This window comes from Acanthopagrus latus, chromosome 6 (assembly GCF_904848185.1).
Source record: "Acanthopagrus latus isolate v.2019 chromosome 6, fAcaLat1.1, whole genome shotgun sequence".
Lineage (NCBI taxonomy): Eukaryota > Metazoa > Chordata > Actinopteri > Spariformes > Sparidae > Acanthopagrus > Acanthopagrus latus.
In genome coordinates this window covers 3,860,679-3,881,153 of record NC_051044.1, presented here as the reverse complement: position 1 = coordinate 3,881,153, position 20,475 = coordinate 3,860,679, and the positions used below count along the sequence as shown (strand labels likewise).

General features: G+C 43.3%; 1 protein-coding gene across 12 annotated transcripts in view; it reads left to right on the top strand.

The window, feature by feature from the left end:
• LOC119021333 (glutamate receptor-interacting protein 2-like) overlaps window positions 1-20,475 on the top strand; it is a 264,095-nt gene that overhangs the window by 215,564 nt on the left and 28,056 nt on the right. For 6 of the 12 annotated variants that reach the window (XR_005075526.1, XM_037101555.1, XM_037101560.1 and 3 more), the window contains exons 2-9: window positions 3,327-3,404; window positions 8,414-8,549; window positions 8,659-8,804; window positions 10,326-10,412; window positions 11,000-11,075; window positions 15,705-15,850; window positions 16,290-16,437; window positions 17,180-17,349. Coding sequence is in view for 11 of the 12 variants with exons in the window: in XM_037101555.1 (XP_036957450.1) it covers window positions 3,327-3,404; window positions 8,414-8,549; window positions 8,659-8,804; window positions 10,326-10,412; window positions 11,000-11,075; window positions 15,705-15,850; window positions 16,290-16,437; window positions 17,180-17,349 (987 nt within the window). In the remaining variant the exon portion in view is untranslated. Of the gene's footprint in view, window positions 1-3,195; window positions 3,220-3,326; window positions 3,405-8,413; window positions 8,550-8,658; window positions 8,805-10,325; window positions 10,413-10,999; window positions 11,076-15,704; window positions 15,851-16,289; window positions 16,438-17,179; window positions 17,350-20,475 lie in introns of those variants that run through there. The other 6 variants (XM_037101558.1, XM_037101565.1, XM_037101564.1 and 3 more) reach the window with 2 other exon arrangements.

The window sequence follows — 20,475 nt, the reverse complement described above, 5'->3', positions numbered from 1 at the left end:
GGGAGGGTTGCTCACTTTCAAACACTTCAAGCCAGGCGTCTTACTAAACAAACTATACTGACCCTGTATTTTTTTTTGAATGATCTTCTGAAAATTGTCCACGGTAAAGGGATGCTAGTTAGCTTTAGCTGCTAACAGGATTGTGCTACTTTTTGGGCCACGCTCACAACTTCAGCACTGGAGAGTCAAAACAATGCAACAGCCGACTTTATCTTCAGTAAAGACTGCTGATTTTTTTGTAAAAAGTAAAATGTAAAGGTGATGTGTGTGATGACAAACTGTACATCCAACATACGACACATTGGCTCATTTAGTCACTGTGGAAAAAGCTGCAAGGTGACATTATTGACCACTGCGCCACTGTTTAGTTTTTTAATTATAGAAAACTTAAGCTTGGCGACCGACTCAATAAAACAAATTAAACTATTGCGGTTCTTTCGATGAAGTGAAACTGAGCCTTGAAGGAACAAAGTGATTGTAATTTAAAGGAGAATTAAAACCACAATGTGTGAGATTTTGCAGGAAATGCTGCATTTTGAAAAAAATCCTTTTCTGTCTGCTCGACTCTGCTGATGGTAGTAAGCTGCTTTAAAAAAAAAATAATTAAAAAATGCTGCTTTAGGTGCTGAAAACCATTAAAGAAAACCTATTTATTCTGCAAGTTTAGCAGAGACATTTATGTGTAAGCCGCGGCGTAATTGTTCCCGATTATAACGCAACTTAATGACACTTCTGGGGTAGTTTGAGAATTGGCTTATAAATCGTTAAAGTTCTCCCGCCCCTCTGATGGAGCAGAGGTTGTTAAGTAGGACACTTCCTCTTCCCTCAGAGCCACAACAACAACAGCCTCAGCGCCACTGCTGCTGTCAAACTGAGTTAAAGGGAGCGGCTGGTAGCAAAACACTTAATATCCGACATATATCATGGATGAGACTGTAAAATATGTACAATACAATCAAAAAGGGCTCACGACTCCTTTAATAACTAAAATTATCAACTTCTTCAGACAATAAAGTGATTCTTCTCCCAAAATCTATTCAAACTCAGTCACCGGAATAAATGTTTGCAACTTCACGTTTCTTTAGGGCTCTTACAGACACACTTATGGTTTAGTTTGGTTTAAGCCCCAAAAACGACTTCAGAAAGATCAAGTTTTGGCTTTGAAATTCCTGCTTTTGTCGCCACAAATGCACACAGCGAGAATTCGTCATGAAACTCCCTTTAAAAATATCCCATGGCGTGACGCTTACAAATGTTGGAACGCAGTCTTGGCAGCCGCCTCGCCCTGTCACTCCGCCACCATCCCCTCCACCTCCTCCGATAGTCGGGTGATAAGCAACACGGTACGTAGCCTACGACACGTACAAATGTGAGTGTGTCAGTGGTTCACAGAAATGTTTCCTGGGCCGGATGTTGCTGTGGAAGAAAAGGAAAAAAGTCATTTGCAGCTGCAGAAACAGATCTTGTGTGCAATCATGTAGACGGAGAAAGTAATTGTATTTTACTGCAGCACCTGTTTGCTAAATTGAAAGACGAAGATGCGGTCCTGTTATTGGAAAACTTGCTATCCAAGTTAGTTAATGTGCACAAAATATTTAGTTTTTTTTTACCTTGTTTTTAAAAGAATAAGCTAGTAAATTAGATGCATCGCTAATAAAAATGACTTCCTGTGGACCTTTTCTCTGCACCTCTCCAGATTGCCCCTTGATTGATTGATGGATGAACTGATTTGCCAGTTGACGGATGATTGATTGGATGTTAATTTAATCTTCAGTATGAAAGTGATGACTTGTCGCAGGGACTCCAGCTTGTGCAGTTCGGAGATCTGAATTTATCGCCGATCAAATATTAAAATCCTCACACGTCTCTGGCAGAACGACTCTGGCAGAGACCGTAAAACAGGACATCTGTTCCCCCCTGTGACATATAACAAAGATGGCCTCTGTTTCACTGTCCAAGCAGGGAGGAGACTGAACTTCATCAACTCTTTATTAAATGGTCTTCCTGTGTTTCCACTAATGCATCCAGCTGTACAACTCTATTTACAGTGGCTGACTGTGCAGGTACATGGAAAGTCTTCCTCCAAATATAATCGTCTTACAAGCTTGTGAAAAATACAGAAAGTGGAAGCCATTGCACTTGCGATCGCGCTAAGTAGATTATATTTGAGCGAGGTTTTTCAGGTATTTGCAGAGCATCTTTTTGTTAAATTCCTGCAAATTTTACACCTGTCAGAGAAGAAACGCCCCAGAAAATTGCATGTGTGGAGGGTTTTGCAGCTCTCCAGGCAGAGAGTCCCACTGTGGCTGCATCTGGTCGGCGACAGAGGAAAACCTGGATCTTTAATTTCACGTTGTCAGACTCGGATCAGCTTCACAGCCAACAAACGCATCGTCGCACTCCGTCGGCTTGGTTAACGTGTCAGGCGAGAGGAAATCATATGATATGATAATCATCCTATCGGTAGACTGCACTGTGTGAAACTTCAGGGGCTCCACTGAGGATCTCTTGGATGTTTGTTTCATGTCATTCTGATCAATACGGTTGTTCACTCTTCGTCAAAGTGTCACTTACGGATGCTGCTGTTCCTTTGTGGAAAGTGAAGGGACTCTTCATCAGTATCTTAAAAGTAACTGATGCCACAAAAAGCCAGTGTACTTCGTATTCTTGACCGTATCCGCCTGTGGCAAATCACAAATCACGAAAGAAACTGATTTCCAAAAAGGATTTTTGAAGTTTCAGGCAATCCTTCGACTGTTTGTCACTTTTATGGTCTGCGGCCAAAACACGCCGCAGAGAGCAAAGCCAAGTAGCTCAGATCGCAGTCAAATAAACTGACGATTAATAACATTTATTACGATGATCACCAGCAGTGTGTGTGTGTGTGTGTGTGTGTGGAGGAGGAGGAGGACTGTGGAGAATCACTGCAGCGAGTTGTGATGTGATTCATGGGTTGAGGCAGGAGAAGAAATGCAGTCAGAGTTGAGTGAGTGGCAGCAGCAGGAACACCACGAGGTTTGGTTCAGAGGATGACGTCTGAGATTTCTACTGTTTCCACTATTTGTGGGTGGAGAAGTCAACGGTCCAACACGCTCTCACAGCTGTCAAAGTTGAGGAAGTTTCCAAAAAAAAGTGCACAACTTTATTTTATATGACTTGAGACTTTATGATCCCGACATCTGTCCCTTCGAAAGATCTTCATCCGACAGACTTTGATATGTAAATGTCCTATTTGATGTTGTTTTGTCGCTGTTCGTTTAAATATTAATGGAAAATATTAAGTATATTGATCCCTCTAAAGCTTCATTGTGTCTGTCTGTTTTCAGATGACGGGCCTTATGGAAAAACGAAGGATATCTCTGGACCAGAACACACCATGGCCTCAAGAAGACACAGTATACCAGGTATGTACAACTTCTACTTCCACCGTCTATCTTCATCACTTTCTATAATTCTTACAGCCTGACTGTAAACTGTGTCATCAAGACGTGGCGTGACGAGTTAAAGTGATTTTTGTTTGTAACGCAGACTTTAGCGACGACAGCAATTTTTTTTTTTTAATGAGCTCGAGGCCTTCATACACACACAAAAAACAGTTTCACGCTGTCCGAACACTTTCGTGATTCTGATGTGCTCTGTGGGTGATGACAGGGCGACCCGATGGCACCAGACACCCTGTGATAACAACAAGGCTGCAGGTCGTCTGTGAATACACTGGTGCTGTTTGTAGTCCTTAAACCCAGAATCACTTTGTGTGTTTGCACATCCGGTTCCCTCGTCTCCAAGTCGGTGAGGTTTGTGAAGTGGCTTCCAGTTAAATTCCTGAAACAAGTTCTGACTGCAGAGGTTATCAGTGAGATTAAACGCTATCACAGCGAACACGGAGACTCGTCTACTCACTAGTCCATCTTTGAAAGTCTTTACAACTTGTACATTGATCAGTTTATAGAAAACATGTACAGTATTTGTGTAGCAAGACGTTTAGTGGTGGTGACGTTGAAGTCATGCGACCGCGGTGTCGTCTGTTTGTAGCCCAACATTAACTTTTTACTTCTAGAGATTTAATTTTCTCCTCCAAAATCACAAAACTGGTGTTCATCTGTGAAGATTATCCTCCTGAACAAAACTAGCAATATCTTCCACTTTGCATAACATTGCAAGGGTTTCTTCTTTGACATTTTCAGTAGTTTCTCAGGGAAGAATGCAGGTATATTAAGGTTGCTGGTTGCTTGATTGAATTATAAGATTATAAGAGTTTGCACAGTTACATATCTCAGCTCAGTGCTTGGTTCCAGCGTCACCTTGCTCGCAGGTAAACAAGTACGAGTGTTTGTCTCTTTCTCCTCCTGCAGCCTCGTGTTGATGAGACAGTTGAGATCATTGGATATAAAATAAATATCCTTCAGCTTCCTGTCTGCATGATAGAAACAGTTTTGTGTGTTAGCCTTTTTCTGTATTCCCCGAGCATCAAAAATGAAGTGGTAGATAAAACTTTATGAATCCCGACACGGTCAGCTGCACGTCTGTGGCTGGAAAGAACTAATTTTGTAACGACTCAGTTGAGAAGATGTTCACCGCATCAGACGACTATTTGTAAAAGCTTTAGTGCTTTTATGCAAATATGAACAGCACAGGGGCTAATGAATGACTGAGTGCCCTCCTGCAGATAATGTGTGTGTGTGTGTGTGTGTGTGTGTGTGTGTGTGTGTGTGTGTGTGAGATAACTGTGGTGTGAAGAAGCACCTCACTGATCCTCAGTGTTGCCTGAGGGATTTACCTAATCTAGCCATCTATCAGCGAAGAGCTTCATCTCACCTGTGTGCATGTGTGTGTGAAGGGAAGATATAGAGACAGATTGAGGGGCAGCTATATGCTGTACTCGCTCAACTGTCCCTGTTGACATTGTGTGTGTGTGTGTGTGTGTGTGTGTTAATGATAAGACAAATGTAGACAAATGGAGATACAGCCATCTGCCAGCACGGCTCAAAAGCTTTATTTTACTTATTACATCATTACTAAGGTTCTCCGTGAAACTTTCTTCCGTATCTTTAATGTCTCTGCACAAACGTATCAGAGAAACATTAACATTATTCAGTGCAGCGGCTGTTGTGAGCTTCATCATTAAAGGTCCAGCCTGTAGGATTCAGTGGCAGTCAATCTTGCAGCCGGGTTTTATATTGCTACCAAATAAACACCCTGCCTGATGTCATCTGCTAAAATGGCGTTTCCTCTGTCAAAAAAAGTCACCGTGCACTACCTGCTCAGCAGCAAACTGCAGACAGACATCAGTAGTTACTAGCTGGTGATAATATGGGAGCATTAAGCAGCTCAAAAGCCAGATATTCCCTTTGGGAGTTGGTTGAGGAGGATATAAACGGAGCTAAAAGCATATCAGCTTCAAATGTGACGATGTGTGTTCGAGGCTGCAGCAGCCAGCTGACTTAAAGAACAAACAACATCTGCCCACCAGCACCTGTAAAGCTCTAAAGACACGTGTTTTATCCAAGACTGTTCAGCCTTGTCCCGCCCTACTCTGCTGTGATTGGCTGGTGGTACGATGCTGGTGATTGGCTAGCGATTGTTGCCTCTGAAACTGATAATAGTTATCTGGCATTTGGTTTCACACAGGACACAAACCCTGGGGTCCTGGGTGAAAGTCCTGTGTTTGACGTCTGCTCCCGCCTCTTTCCAACTTTGACTTCCTGAGCAGTAGCCAATCAAAACTGGTCCTGAGTTAGCCGGCCGCTTGCAGTAGCATAACACTCACACAAGTGGTATTAAGCTTCTCATCTGCCTCCAAACAAGAAAGCAAACCAAACTATAATCCTTTAACTTCTGTCCGAAGCTCACTTATCTCTGACAGGATTCCCTTCGTGATCTGTCCGAGCAGTTAGATGTTCAGTGTCTTCCTCAAACGCTAGTTGATGATTTGGCCCTTACCTGATTCTGTTTTGCGAGTGAGTCATTTTTTTTTTCCATTAAACTTTTGTCATGAACTCGTAACTTCAAATCGGCAGCAGCACGATGAAGGTGAACTGAACTCGTCGCTCCCAAGTCAACCCATTAACTTGTTTACCTCATCGAGTCTCCAGTCAGCTGCAAAGAGCTGCAGCTGATGGTTGCGAGGAAAAAAGGTTCCATCTAAGTTATTTTTTTTTAATTCTTGATTGCAATGCTTTTGTTTATAAAGTAGTTTAATTAAGCGTTGAGGGAATTCAGCACTGTACACTATTTTTCTGTCCTCCTGTTAAGTCAGACGGGTCCTTGATCTCCATGGCGGCCCACAGAGAGTCTCCTTCAGCGGGTTCAGCGGAGGGTTGTGGTTTACTGTTTCTGATCGCTTCAAAGTACGTCGACTAGTCTCCGTTTCTGTTGGATGGTTTAGAGCATCGCGGCCTAAATCACGTCTGTCAAACACGGCATTAATAATGGTTTTAAAGGAATATGTATCACAGGCTGAATCCATCTGAAATATTCCTCCACAAGACAGATTTCCATCCTGCATATTTTCAAGCACATTATTTCTGACTGTTCTGACTGTGGATGTGGAACCTGCTGCTGCCCGCCTTGTTACCAAAATGACTATACATCACCCTCGTTAACCTGCCATCCATCCACGCTCTCCGTCCTCTAGATGCAGAGAGAGTGCAGGGCAGTTAAACATGTTTATGTTGCGGTCTAGTCTGCCTGAATCATTGATCCTTCATCAGACGGCGGCTCTGAAATATCACCAGCCTGGCTGTGCCGTGTCCATGGATCTGTCTGTGGTGCTGAAGCAGAAAGCTGCTTTTAATCGCACCTTTTTCTCTTTTGTCACTTGTGTCTTGGATCCATACTATTTTGTAGATGTATAGGCCACTATAAACGCTCAGTTCTATACTATATACTGGCCTTTATACTCTATAGAGTGGTGTTGTTATCGAAGTGACAAGTAGCAGCTTGTATTCACAGAAGAGCGAGACGATCTCAGAGACAAACTGCCGCCTGAAGGATTCCTACAATATTCCTGTAATGTTTCTAAAACAATGTTTTAAATCTGTCATTTTAATCGAGATGTCGATGTGATTTTATTTGGTCTCCTGTTGATGTAACTTCCGGGAGAGTCAAAGAAGTGAGGAAGGAAGAGGATGAATGTCACAAAACAATGCTGTCCATGAACGTTTCTGCCCGAGTCTGCAGATTTATATTTGCAATGTTGGTTGTTTTTCGATGAAAACAACATCTCCCATGATCCCACACTACTCACATCCTTGTTTTGATTGATAGACCATAAAGTGGTGTCACGATGATGCTTTATTGTAGGCTATCATCGCCGGACGTCAGCATTGCTCTGGTTCTCTCAGCTAAAAGCCTTTTTGGACTTTATTTCAGGAATTTAACTAAAAACAAATTCACAAAAAACATCACAGACTTTGAGACGAGGGAGCCGGATGTGTAGAAATGCTGACTGACTCCAAACTGCACTGCTCTGTTAGATATTTAAATATGTTTATATTCTTAGTTTCTGTTACTTGTCTTGTATTATGATTTAAAAGCAGCTGGCTAAATACAATTAATGTCAGAAGAGTTTCTTTTGGTTTTTGTTTGTGTGATTTGTTTTTCGGAAGCTAGAAAGCATTGAGTTAATTTATTGTCTGTCTACCAGCGTGTTTGCATTTTTTATAAGTTGGAAAATGACCGAAATAAACTAAACTGAACTAAAACTCACTGTGTGCTCAATGGAAAGTCTTTTTACTGGGTACATTCTGTGTCACGTGGTCTCTGATAAGGCCTGACCAGAGGTTTTCACTCCTCTGTTTTATGGACAGTGAAGCACAATAGACGTGTTTATGAGCTCTGACATGGAAGAACAGATCCTGAGAATCTCAGTGAAACACACCAGTAACATGTAGTCAATAACGTGGAGTCAGAAGAGTCGTCTCCTCTGCAGAGCGGTGAGACTGACACCGAAGACGTCCTTTAACCTTTCCGGGCCTTTTCAGCGCCGTCAGGATCTTTTTTCTTCCCCATGCGAATGACACACACACACACACACAGTGAAACAATGAGGCTTTGTTAATTCTCATTAGCTGATGCTTATCTTATCTGATCCTCACATTTACATTTGAGTCATTTCAGCTGACTCGTTCATCCTGAGCAGACAGAGGATCAGTGTCGCGCTCAAGGACGCGCACAGCAAACGTCTTTTTTTGGGTTTATCTCCTCCTGTATCGCGGCTTCCCTTTAATCCGGGAATCAGAATGGACGGAGGGCATCCACTAACCACTTATCTCCGTATCTCGTGTGTTCAAATGTGTGTGTGTGATTCTGTGTGTGTGTGTGTGTGTGTGTGTGTGGGTACTGTATGTCCTTCTCTTCCCCTGTTTTGTGTCCGTGTGTATTCGTCTCTATGTGTGTGTGTGTTTTTGGTTAGAAGCTCTGCGGGGGGTGACCATGGTGGAGCTGGTGAAGAAAGAGGGCAGCACACTGGGCCTCACCATCTCAGGAGGGACGGACAAGGACGGGAAGCCGCGGGTATCGAACCTACGGCCCGGAGGACTGGCGGCCAGGTGGGTACAACACCAGAGAAGAAGAAGAAATACTTTAATTATGGTATTCTGTAGATTAAGATGATTTTGTCGCTGGTCTTTACACGCTCCCTTCATCTCGTCTGTGCAGGAGCGACCAGCTTAACGTTGGCGACTACATCAAGTCGGTGAACGGCATAAATCTGACCAAACTGCGGCACGAAGAGATAATCAGCTTACTGAAGAACGTGGGAGAGCGAGTTCTGCTGGAGGTGGAGTATGAACTGCCGCCTACAGGTACATTTACATTCAACTCCGGATGCTTTCATGGGGCGTTCAGGGTCAGAGGGTAAATCGCTCCAGTGAGGTCAGGTGCAGTCAAACATGGAACCAGATTGGTGGACATGGACGTCAATATTGGATGATTCTGCAAAACCATGGAAGATTACAGAAGCCCTGAGGGCCAACGGAGAATGTTTTTTTTTCCGGTGCTCCATTTACTTGTGAAGTTTTTTTTTCACTTGGCTCGACACACACAAAAAAGTTTTTTTCATACGAGAAAAAAAATATAAGAACTTAGAAAATGGAGCAATAAAAAGGAAAACAAAAATCTCTCTTGCATCTCAGGACTTCCGTAGAAGACATTTATCCGTGTTTTTGAACTAAAGGATGGTGAAGGTTAGCGCTAAATTGATAATTTGACTGGAAGATAAAGTATAGCAGGTTGTGGTCAGGGGCTCTTTACTCCTGGTAAGGGTCAGGAAAACATCAGGATTTGGCTTCAAAGGGATGGAAATGACTGCAGGGGTGTTTAAAAAAATGTACACTAAAACTCACACTTTCACACCAAGAAAGAGTCCCCAGGTGTCCTTAGAAATATCCACCATTTGGCATCCTGGTTGGCTGCGATAACACCACCTACATCCCCTCCACCTCCTGACATGGAGCATGTGGTGTGATTATGAAATGACACATTGCTACAGATGTCAACCCTGGACGTGTCTGTGGTTTGCAGGAACGTTAACCGCTAACATAGCGTCCTCGCGCCTGAGGTTGGGTGATGCGAGGATCTGGCAACCTCGACACCTTTTTTCAAAGAGTAACCTTGGTTTTATCCAACCTCAGACCCCGGTTTTACCATTTTAGATGTGAAATTATTGATCGAGGAGCGAGAGGGAGGCCAGAGATCAGAGGAGCAGCGGGGGCCAAGGTGTGAGGGGCCAGAATATTTTTATATCTGACGCAGAGAATTAAAGATTTATTTCGAACTTAGAACCCATTTCAATGAGACTACTGGTACAGCAGAGGCCCTGATGTATATGTGGCAACAAAACAAATACAGTGTTGATCAATTCTCAAATCGTAACTCTGGTACCTGGAGCAACCCGCCCACACCAACCATCAACCAGCTACTGAACATTTATTTCACTGCTGATCCACGAGCTGGATATCTGAGCAGCTTTTCCACGTTTGGTTAATGCATTTTATTTTACTATAATTAATTTCAAGGCGATGAAGTGAAGTTGTAGCAGCTGTAAAGGAGGTAACAGGCATCCTTAATTAAAACCCCCTCACTCCAGACTGAAAGCATTTTGGCATCCAGGTGCAAGTGAAGGTAGAAATGAGCATTTCTTGTCAGATCATTGTTCATACTTATTTTCCTGTGTTAAATGCTCCTGCTTCATTGAGATGATGTCTAATGACTGGATGTAATGAAAATGTTAGACTGTACTTGACTTCAGGAGCAACAGAAGTGACTTTCTTCTGTTTCTTTCTTTCTCTTTCTCTCTCTCTGTGCAACTCTCCCTGTTCTCAAAGCACCAGACAGCAGCTCAGGGGTTATATCAAAGACAATCGACATCTGTTTGCACAAAGAGGGGAACAGCTTTGGTTTCGTCATGAGAGGTAACCGTCTGTAAAATAAGCCCATTACTGTACGAATAGTTGTGATTGACATGGCGCCACACTGGGACGGTGTCGGTACATGAAGGTGTTGCTGCTGAAGGACTGTTTCCTAAAAATTGCATCAGGTATTTTTGTATCGCCGCCATAAAGAAATGTGAAACTGTCAGTCGGTCCAATTCACTACAAACTGCATGCACTTCATTTCTTAAGCTTTTTATTTTAGGCATCATTTTTAATTGATTCCCTTCCCGCCAGGAAGCCATCGGTTTATTTTTTTAAAATTTCTTCTCCACTGTTCGTGTGTGAAAATCAACCCGTGGAGCTGGTTGAAAAATAGGAAAAGCCATTACAGCCAACAAAAGAAACTGTTGATTGAGTTTTCTGAAAAAAATAAAATAAAAAATAAATCCCAGCTGGAAACTGATGCAACAAATACAGCGAGGATGTTTGGAACAAAATACAAAAGATGTGATGGATCACCTGTCGGAAGCAAAAGTTTGGATCATTTTTTGTGCTGAACTGAAACAAAAACAATGACAGTTTCTGGTTGTGTGATCAGCTTTAACTCTGTTTTACTCCTCTTACAGGTGGCGTCCATGAGGACTGGCACAAGTCGCGCCCCCTAGTGGTCACCTACGTCAGGCCGGGAGGTCCTGCAGACAGGTAGCACTGACTGCACACTCATGAGACTCTGAATATGTTCTCCACATGCAGCCACATGTGCCAAACAAACACATTCACACACTGTTATACTGAGTAGTATACAGTCAGGAGCCAGGAAGAGGGATTACGTTTGCCTCTTTTGAGTCTGGGATGTCTCGGAAAACTAGACGCCACACGAGCGATGGCCTCCGTTGAGTTTAAACTCACAGTAACTCAACTCGTCCAGTTCCAGTCTGGGAGATTTCTCTGTGCCTCCATGCGAATAAACCCCCCCGCAAGGAGAACAATGTCATTCCCCCTGACCGTCACTGGTACGTTGACAGTTGTGTGTTAACTCATGGCAGCGGCCGCATGAATCATCTCGTATCCCCCCCTTCGATGTTGTCATTGTGTGTCCGTCTCAGTCTTCATGTTTGAGAAAGTAATCCGCGGCATTTTCACATAAATGTCAGCTCTGCGACTGTTTTAACTGATGGAGAGCAGCAGCGGCTCAGGCTTCTGTGGATCTGGTGCAGGAATCCTGAACGAGCAGCTGAGATGAGCGCCGTCGACAGAAAATCTGAGTTTATATGCTCAAGTCGAAGATGAAAAAAGCCTCGAAAATACCATAAAATGAGCTCCAGTGGAGGGAGACAGACAGAGGGCTGGAGTTTCTGGACTGGACTTTTGTGAGTGTTGGGTTGATTTTGATGCCAGCAGCCAGGCTGATGTTCTCTGCAGTTGGTATATTTTGATTATAGATTCCTCCAAAAAAGGTAAATGCATACTGGCTTACACCTTACTCCCTGTTTTTGGAGGATGCACCGCTACCATACTTCATGGCCTCACATATCCCAAGATTCTTTGCATGCCCAAAAGAGAAAAAAGAAAGAGAGAAAATGGCGACATCGTGTGACATAGATCCTCGCTTTCACTTAAATTGTGACGTAAGGGTAAAACATCTGGTGACGCAACCATGAAATGCTCCAAAGTCTAGACCGTCCCATTTAACAACGGCTGACGAGGTTAATAAGTTCTCTCCGAAGGACTCGCATTCGAAGACTGCAAAGCTCACCTGAACACCTGAAGTCCTCAATAAGACTTCACCTACTTATCACTACAGATGGGCAGGGGGGCTCATTCACACCACTTCTCCTTGGTGGAAACACAGGAAAAAAAATATCAAAGTCAAAATTCAACACAAACAAACACATGAAATTAGTATTTACATATTTTTTTTTTTCTAACTATTGTAAAATAAAACACACTGTATTTAGCAGTGATCTCAGCTGGTGGACTCCCCCCTCATGAACACACGCAGTTGGTCTCTTCCACTTCCTGTTTGAGGGAGTACAAGAGGCCATCTTGAGTTGGTGAACACCTTTTGCTCAAGAAACAATGCAGCATGAGTCTGTGAAACCCAAACCAGGTACAACAATCACATCTTTTTACAACCTCATGATGCAACAGAAGCCTCGTGTCATGAAACTGAAATGTTTGTATGCTAACTGAAAGAGATGGACTGGTGATTTGATATGTTTTATTGTGCAGCACCGGTTTATATTCTGCACCAACAGTAATACACATGGTTTTTTATTATGTCCGTGGACACAAGCAGGAGGTGTTTTTGCATTAAACAAAGTGCAGAAAAATGGAATTTATTCAATGCAACTCTTTTAAAAAGTTGTAGTTGTGTGTGGGGAAGATAAATGTTATTTTTGCAAAACACCTTGGAGATCCAGCAAACACTGATGCATCCACAGAGGAGCTTTTTCTTCCTGTTTCTTCACCCTCAGACTCGTCTAACTCCGATTCAACATGTACAATGCTGTTTCAAAGTGTTTTTAGAAAACGCTTCTGCTGCATCGAACAGAAAAAAAACATTTAGTTTTATGTTTTTTTGTGTTTTTAACAAAATCAGCCATAAGAAGTCATTACACCAGCAACATAAAATGCATTCAGGCGAGTGACAATTCAAGGAAGAGGGTGAATAAAAAGGAGAGAAAAACACAGACATGAGCGCTCGCTGGATGAGATTTTGGAGTGACATGTGAAACAGCTCTCTTCCACCATCAAACAAAAAAACTGGAGCATCTTTCTGGAAAAACAAAAAAACAGTCCACCAGCCTGAGATAATCTACGATAAGGAGCTGTGACAGAATCACACCTCTCAAGATGTTTTTTGTTTGTTTGTTTGTTTGTTTCCTCTCGTTTGTCGCTCATCTGTTTTGCCAAAAACACAAATCTCATCACAGCTTTTCTGTCCCAATTTTTTTTTTTTCTTTTAAACCGCATGTTTTACTCAGCTGTTTCTAACACTGCAGAGACGAGAAGAGATTAAAAGGAAAATAAAAGTGTAACCCTCCTCTGTGATCACTCTGCAGCTTCAATCGGCCGCCGCTCGACTTTAGAACCGCGAGATGCTATTTTTACTCTTGTAGTGAAAAGAATCGCATGCAGCAGTAAAAATTAGGACGCGTGCCGGAATAACTGCATGAAACCCAAGCGGTGATTTTTCTACTGAGTGAGTGAATGAATGCTGGTCGGAGATCTCTGACACGTCTGTCAGGCTTGGCTGTATCTGTGGTTTTATTCACCCCACTTCTCGCCTCACAGGTGCACAGACCGGGACAAGACTGAGATTAAATTCTATTTTACTATTGAGTTATTTCACCCCAAAGCTCATCTACCACCGCTCTGTAGGAAATCATCTTCAAAAATGTGGGTCAGTCCGGGGGAAGCGAATGAGATATTCACGCCGCTTTTATTTCCCATTTATATGCCAATTGCAGAAAACTTAATCCATGGCGCCATACAGTCCCAGGAGTGCCTACAATTTTCAGCATTAACCCAGTGGGAATTACTCTGAACTCTGAGGAGTGCTAGAGAGCGGTGCTGGATCACAAACTGCTCTTTTTTTTTTCTGCATCATCATTGAACAAAAGAGACGTGTGTGGGAGAAGCCAGCAGGCGCTTAAAGTAGGTTAAATGTCAGAGAAGGTCCTCGAGACTTTGTTTCAACTCACATCTTGAGTTAAAGATGTTGTTAAAAGGGAAAATCCAACCTAAATCTACCTCTCAGTCTTAAAGTAACGGCTATGTTTGGTTTGCTTTTTTTGTATCTTGTACGAGAACAGAAACACAAGATTCTTGATTTGACCAGACGGCGCTGACTTTCACTACAAGCCTGCAGCTTTTTGTTGGTGTAAGAAAAAGAACAAACTCGACATATCTTCTGAGACGTCATCCCTAAAAAATAAAAAAATTGTTCTCCCACATAACCTAATTCCAGCCTTGATAATAAAAGCCTTTTTTGGTCTCAGCTTAGCTTGCATCATGTTGTGGGGAAAAAGAAAAAGCTTTGGGGCGATCAGCGGCGTACTTTACAACTTCTGGCTGGTGTGATGACAGCTCTGTATTACTCACACTCTGGCATCATGCATAAAGCATCTATCAGCCTCTTAATGCAGCCCCCTCTTTGCATGAAAAATTAAAAACGCTGCAAATCCCTTTTTTTTTTTTTTTTTTTGTTGAGACAAATAATTGCCTAAAATGTGCCATTAAGTGCCTCGAGAATATTACGCATCCTGTCCGTGAAAGTGGCTTTTTGTCAAACCGGGGGGGGGGATATTTGAAAATTACCATCATTTAAATTAAAGCAGATCACATGACATGTTTAATCTTGATATTTTTTTAATCCTGTGAAGCACAGCGGTATCATCCGTCATCTTAGCGCTGTTATCTGTGTGTGTCCTCCACTTGAACTTGAGAAATGATGCTGTTCGACTCAGACGGATGAGAGGAGAACGAAGGAGAGTGGTGGAGGTAGGAGAGGGAAAAGGCGCAAGTAGGACAGCCGGGAAATGAGTCACGATTTAAGAGAGAGTTGGGAGAAGAAAGAGAATGTTTCTCTCTCAGTGAGAGGAAAAAGGGAAAGTAAGGAAGAGAAATGATATGCAAGAGGAGGCGATAGAGAAGGTGCAGCAGTTTGTCTTCATACTTTACAGCTACATCGTGTTCACGTACAAATAAAGCATATTTGACCCTGAATGAATAGATGAGAAACGTAGCGCTTAAAGAAGTTCTAAAGAGAAGACGACAAATTAATGTGACTGACGTTTTTAGGAATATTTCGCCCCAATATATTAAAATGCAGTCATTAAATGTGCTCCCCTCTGTGCTGATGGAACGGCAGGTCCATAAAACATGTGTGGAGCTTCACAGCAGAACAGTGTTGCAGCATTTTCATGAACAACTGAAGTCGCTAAATAAACAAAAAACAAACATAAAATGGCTCCATGCGGCTCATCCGGGGTGATCTGTGGTGAATCCAGGCCTCTGGCACCCCGAGGTGTGTGCTAACCCTTTTAGCTTAGCTGCTACAGTGAAATTTGGTCTTAAAATAGGTTGTGACTATTGCCTTTTGAAAAGCAACTTGTGTCTCTGGGCTTACAGAGACTTTATAGAGCCACATTATGTTTTCACTCTGACTGAATCTCCAAAAAAACAAGGGAATGAAGTGGAAATACTCTCTGACTCTCAGTTTTTTAGGGTCTGATGTGTTTCTGACTTCTTCTCTTCTCTTCTCTTCTCTTGTCGCTGTATCTTAACACCTGATTCTGTTCCCTGTGTGTGTCCGTGTGTGTTCAGAGAGGGAACGCTGCGTCCTGGCGACCGTCTCCTCAGCGTGGATGGCGTCCCGCTGCACAACACCAACCACAATGACGCCCTCAGCGTGTTGGCTCAGTGCGGTCAGGAAGCCCTGTTCCAGATAGAGTATGATGTCACTATTATGGGTGAGAGACCACGCACACACACACACACACATATACACACTCTCACACTCACACACACTAGACTGAGACACAAATCTAAGCTTGGGGCAGAAGTTTCTGGACTAAAATGCCAGTTAAATTAAAAATTGGCTGTGTTTTGTTGATGCCTTGGCATTTCCTGCCGCCTCGGGCTGAGCTCCGCCTCTTTTCTGTGCAAATCTTCTCAATTTAACTCACCCAGAATGCTTTGCAAAGAATCCCCTTGCTCGTCACATCTGGCGGTTGTTTGCTTTTAAGGACATTTCTGCCTCGAGCTCATCCGCCACTTAATATTTGTGAGACAGAAATTTAAAGGTACTCCACTTCTGTCCTGTCGTTTATTCACCGGCTCTCTCAGTAAGTATTGGATCAAAGTAAAGAGCTAAATGATTTAAATGAATTTTTTTTTTTGCTCCATCAGACACGGTAACGAACGCCTCCGGCCCGCTATTAGTGGAGATCGCCAAGTCGCCGGGAGCGACGCTGGGCATCAATCTGACGTCAGCAAATCATCGGAACAAGCAGGTGATCGTCATCGACCGAGTGAAACCCGGCAGCGTGGTGGACAGGTACACACACTCTCACACACACACACACATCATACACAATAATATCTGCATACATGCGTCACGTAGCCTGAGTTCAAAGCAGCAGAATGGACTCTGTGTACTGTTTTAGCAGTAGTTTCACATCTAGGCCGAACCGTAGATGGGTGAACATGTCGGGGCCACGTGCAGCCTCAGAGGAAGACCTGCACACAACACTCAGAGCTAAGAAACATGCAGAACTCAGTATATACAGTATTCCCTCTCTCTCTCATATGCATGCACACACACACGCACACACACACGCACACACACGCACACACACACACACACACACACAGGCTGTATCCTGCCCTCTAACTAACACAGATAGTAGAAGACAGGATTTCGCCCCGAGCTTCAGTCTGGCTCTAAAATATACATGAAGCACTTGAACTTTGTGTCAGCGCTGCAGCGAGCGCTGGAATCACCTCAGCCGACTTGAACAGGTCGACTGTGGAGGTCCAGGTCCTGTCACTGTGCATTCCCACAGAATCTGAACTACTGTACGAAGTGCAGAGGCGCCAGGTCGGACCAGCTGTGCCGCATGCTGATCCGATCCGAGCTAATCAGGCCAACTTGTGTAGCCCTGCGTGTGTTTTTTCTCTGACAGAAGAAGAACACAAAGTGTTTCTGCAACACGACCATTTGTACTGTAATTCCATCTCTTGTGCTGTGGTCTGGTGAGACCCCTTTACTTGTTGGAATCTCTCCCTGTTTGTACCAGATGTGGAGCGTTGCACGGCGGAGATCACCTGCTGTCAATAGATGGGACATCGACGGAGCACTGCACGGTCCTGGAGGCAACGCAGCTCTTAGCGAGCACGACGGAGCTGGTGAAATTAGAAATCCTCCCCTCCCATCAAACGAGGCTGACTGGGAAGCAGCACGACACAGGTGTGTGTGCTGGAAATATCACCATTTTTTATTCCGAACGTTCATCTTACTTTGTTGAAACACTGGCGCCTTCATTACCCACAATGCAACTTAGCCAGTGAGCGTCATCGCTGGATCGATTTATCAGATTTACATGCAGCTTTTTTTCACATGTAGTTGTGTAAATACCCTTTTTTAATGTGTAAAGTCAAGATTCAAGAAACTTTATCAATCACATAGCGACAGACAATTACAAATCCAACGAGGGCTCAACCAACATGACACAACATTCCCACTCATATGAGATAAAATCACACAACGGTTCAAAGCACGTCTGCAAAACTGCATTTAAAAAGCAGCGTCTGTGTTTCCTTATTTAAGATGACCTGCGTGTGATGATAAGGAATCCTAAAGTGAAGCTTTTGGTACGTGGAGGTCGGCAGAACAACGTCACGCGCAACTGACACGAACACATTCAGCTGCATTGAATGACAAACGTGTCCCGATGACATAATTAAGAGCAAAGCTCAGTAACAATGCTCTAATCATTCACAAACGCATCGCTCATCTTGTCGAGCAGTTGGTGTGCCTTTAAAGTTACGTGGTTTTTGTTCTTCGCGTACACCTCGTGTTGTCCCACGCAGCAGCTGTTGGCTCCGCTTGATTGTGCTGCGTCAGATACGAGATGAAACGACTCGGCAGGAAATACATTTTACACCCGTCTGCTTCTGAAGTGATGCTGAAGTCAGGTGTGATTGTGTGTGATGGAGAGAGAAGTGTAGAAGTGTCCTTTATTCAAGTATCAGCATCTTACTTACTGATCTGTGTGTGTGTGTGTGTGTGTGTGTGTGTGTGTGTGTGTGTGTGTCTGGTCTTGAAGTTAATGAGTGTTATAATCTCTTGATGAGATTAAAGCTGTTGGCTGTCAGTCAGGTTTTCACAGCAGGCCTCCGCCATCATCCAGGCTCAGAGTTCGTGTGTGTGTGTGTGTGTGTGTGTGTGTGTGTGTGTGTTTGTGTCTAGTACATGTCTGGTTTGAACAACTCACGTTAGCAGTAGCTTGTTCCACTCGCCGCCGTCCTGCCAGCCGAGAACTATCAATCTCCGAATGCTACATAACCTGGAGGACAGTTAAGGTGGAACACTCCTGAAGCTTAGTTCCATATAAATGCACAGATGATTTGTTGTTTTGTCGTTAGCGAAAAACAATATTGACCTTGAAGTTGAAAATGGAGCCTCATATAAGAACAGTAGTTCCACCTTAACTGTCCTCCAGGTTACGTCACATTCTGAGATCGACTCTTCTCCACTGGCAGGACGGCGGCGAGTGGAACAAGCTGCTGCTAACATGAGTTGTTCAAAAACTTTCTCTTTAGTAACTCTGTGTACACAAACAATGTTGTCAGTGCTGGTGTTCATGTGTAGAGACCCTGGTGATGCTACCAGCAAAGTTTCATGTTGTGTCGAGACTTCTTACTGTTTTAAAAATAGAGATTTTGATGCTGTTGTAAAAGTGCCCGTAGCACTCCCATTGAAAATGAGTTTGAGCCGAAAACAAAAATATGGTAAATCTTAAAAGTGCCTCTTTCGTCGTAATTATGCTTTTACACAAAGGTTTGACTCATTTACATTCACAAAAAAAGCCTAGGTCGCATTTTGGAGAGAATTTCGCTTTAAGTCTTCTTAAGATGCAAGCGTGGACAGCTCCTGTATTGAGCTCAGTGAAGTCTAACCTATGAATGTCCGCAGTGGAAGAGACAACCGTCGAGCTGGAGGCACCGAAACCTCAAGGATAAGTTCACCCAAAACTGAAAATGAAGTCATCATCTCCTCACCTCCATGCTGATGGAAAGTCAGCTGAGGTTTTGTAGCTCATAAAACATTCCTGGAGCCTCACAGCAAAGCAGCGTTGCAGCATCCTCCCAAACAACTGAACTCCATGGTTATTTACACCCTGAGGTGTGGATTAGGTTCATGCACCCACATCAGACTCACGGTGTGCTATCAGCTTAGTGGATGCAGCAACCATTTCGACTTAAAAAAAAAAAAAAAAAATGGTGTAAATATCGTCTTTTCAAATCAGTTCAGGACTTTTTGGGCTTCTGATGACTTCGATTACACAGGACGAGCTCTGTGGAGCCATGTTATAGTTGTTTTTTTCAGTTAATTTAACTTTTTAAAACTTAAATGATGCAATGCTGTTTGTCGTGAAGCTCCAGAATCACCAGCGACATCAGGGTGGGTAGATAATGGCAACAATTTCCATTTAGCGGGTGAACTTATCCTTTAAGAACAAACATGCGAGCAGAGAAAACACAAGAGAACATGTTGACTGCACATGAACATTCACGAGCAGAGAAACAAATGGCCAAGACAGTAGGTGGGTGCACTTTAATGGTAATGTTACATTGTGTATTTAAACTTACTTTCCAGTCATTTTGGATTAACGGGGCCACAGAATCAGGGCAGTGTAGAAACCACAACACAGATTCTGTTTGATTCTGGATTAAGCATGAAGTAAGTAAGTCGCCCCCCACGCAGTCTCAGCAAACCACAGAGGGAAGAAACAACACTGATCCCAGTTGTCTTCGTGGAATTGAGATTGAGGAATATTCTGCACGCTACAGCAACTTTGCGCTTAATTAGTGTGAGTGTTTCTTCACCCGTGGCCAAGTGACGGCTTTTTTTTTTTTTTTTCATCTGCGGGAGAATTAGTGCCAGTGGATTTACAGCAGGAGACGCCGATGATTCCAGCGCAGGTTAACGCTGCACAGCTGACGGGCTGCAAGTGCGACAAGTGTACAGGAACAAGAAACACACACACACACACACACACACACACACACAGGCCTGTGTACATGTACAACCTGTGATCATGCTGCCAGTATTGAACTGTAGTCAGTCACACATGAATGAGCTTTTACATGCTGGTGGGGGAAAAAAAGTCTGTTTGTGTGTGTCGTCTTTTTAAAGTTTCATTTTCCTCTGACCTGATTAGAGACTCGTGAGAGAGGTGGGGAGAGGCGGGATTAGCAGCAGAGGCTAATAGACACAAAATAAAGACAAACTCAACACTAAAAATAGAGAAAACAGCAGGAAGCAGAAGAGCTGAAAAGACACACGACAGATGAACGAGAGCTGAGTGAC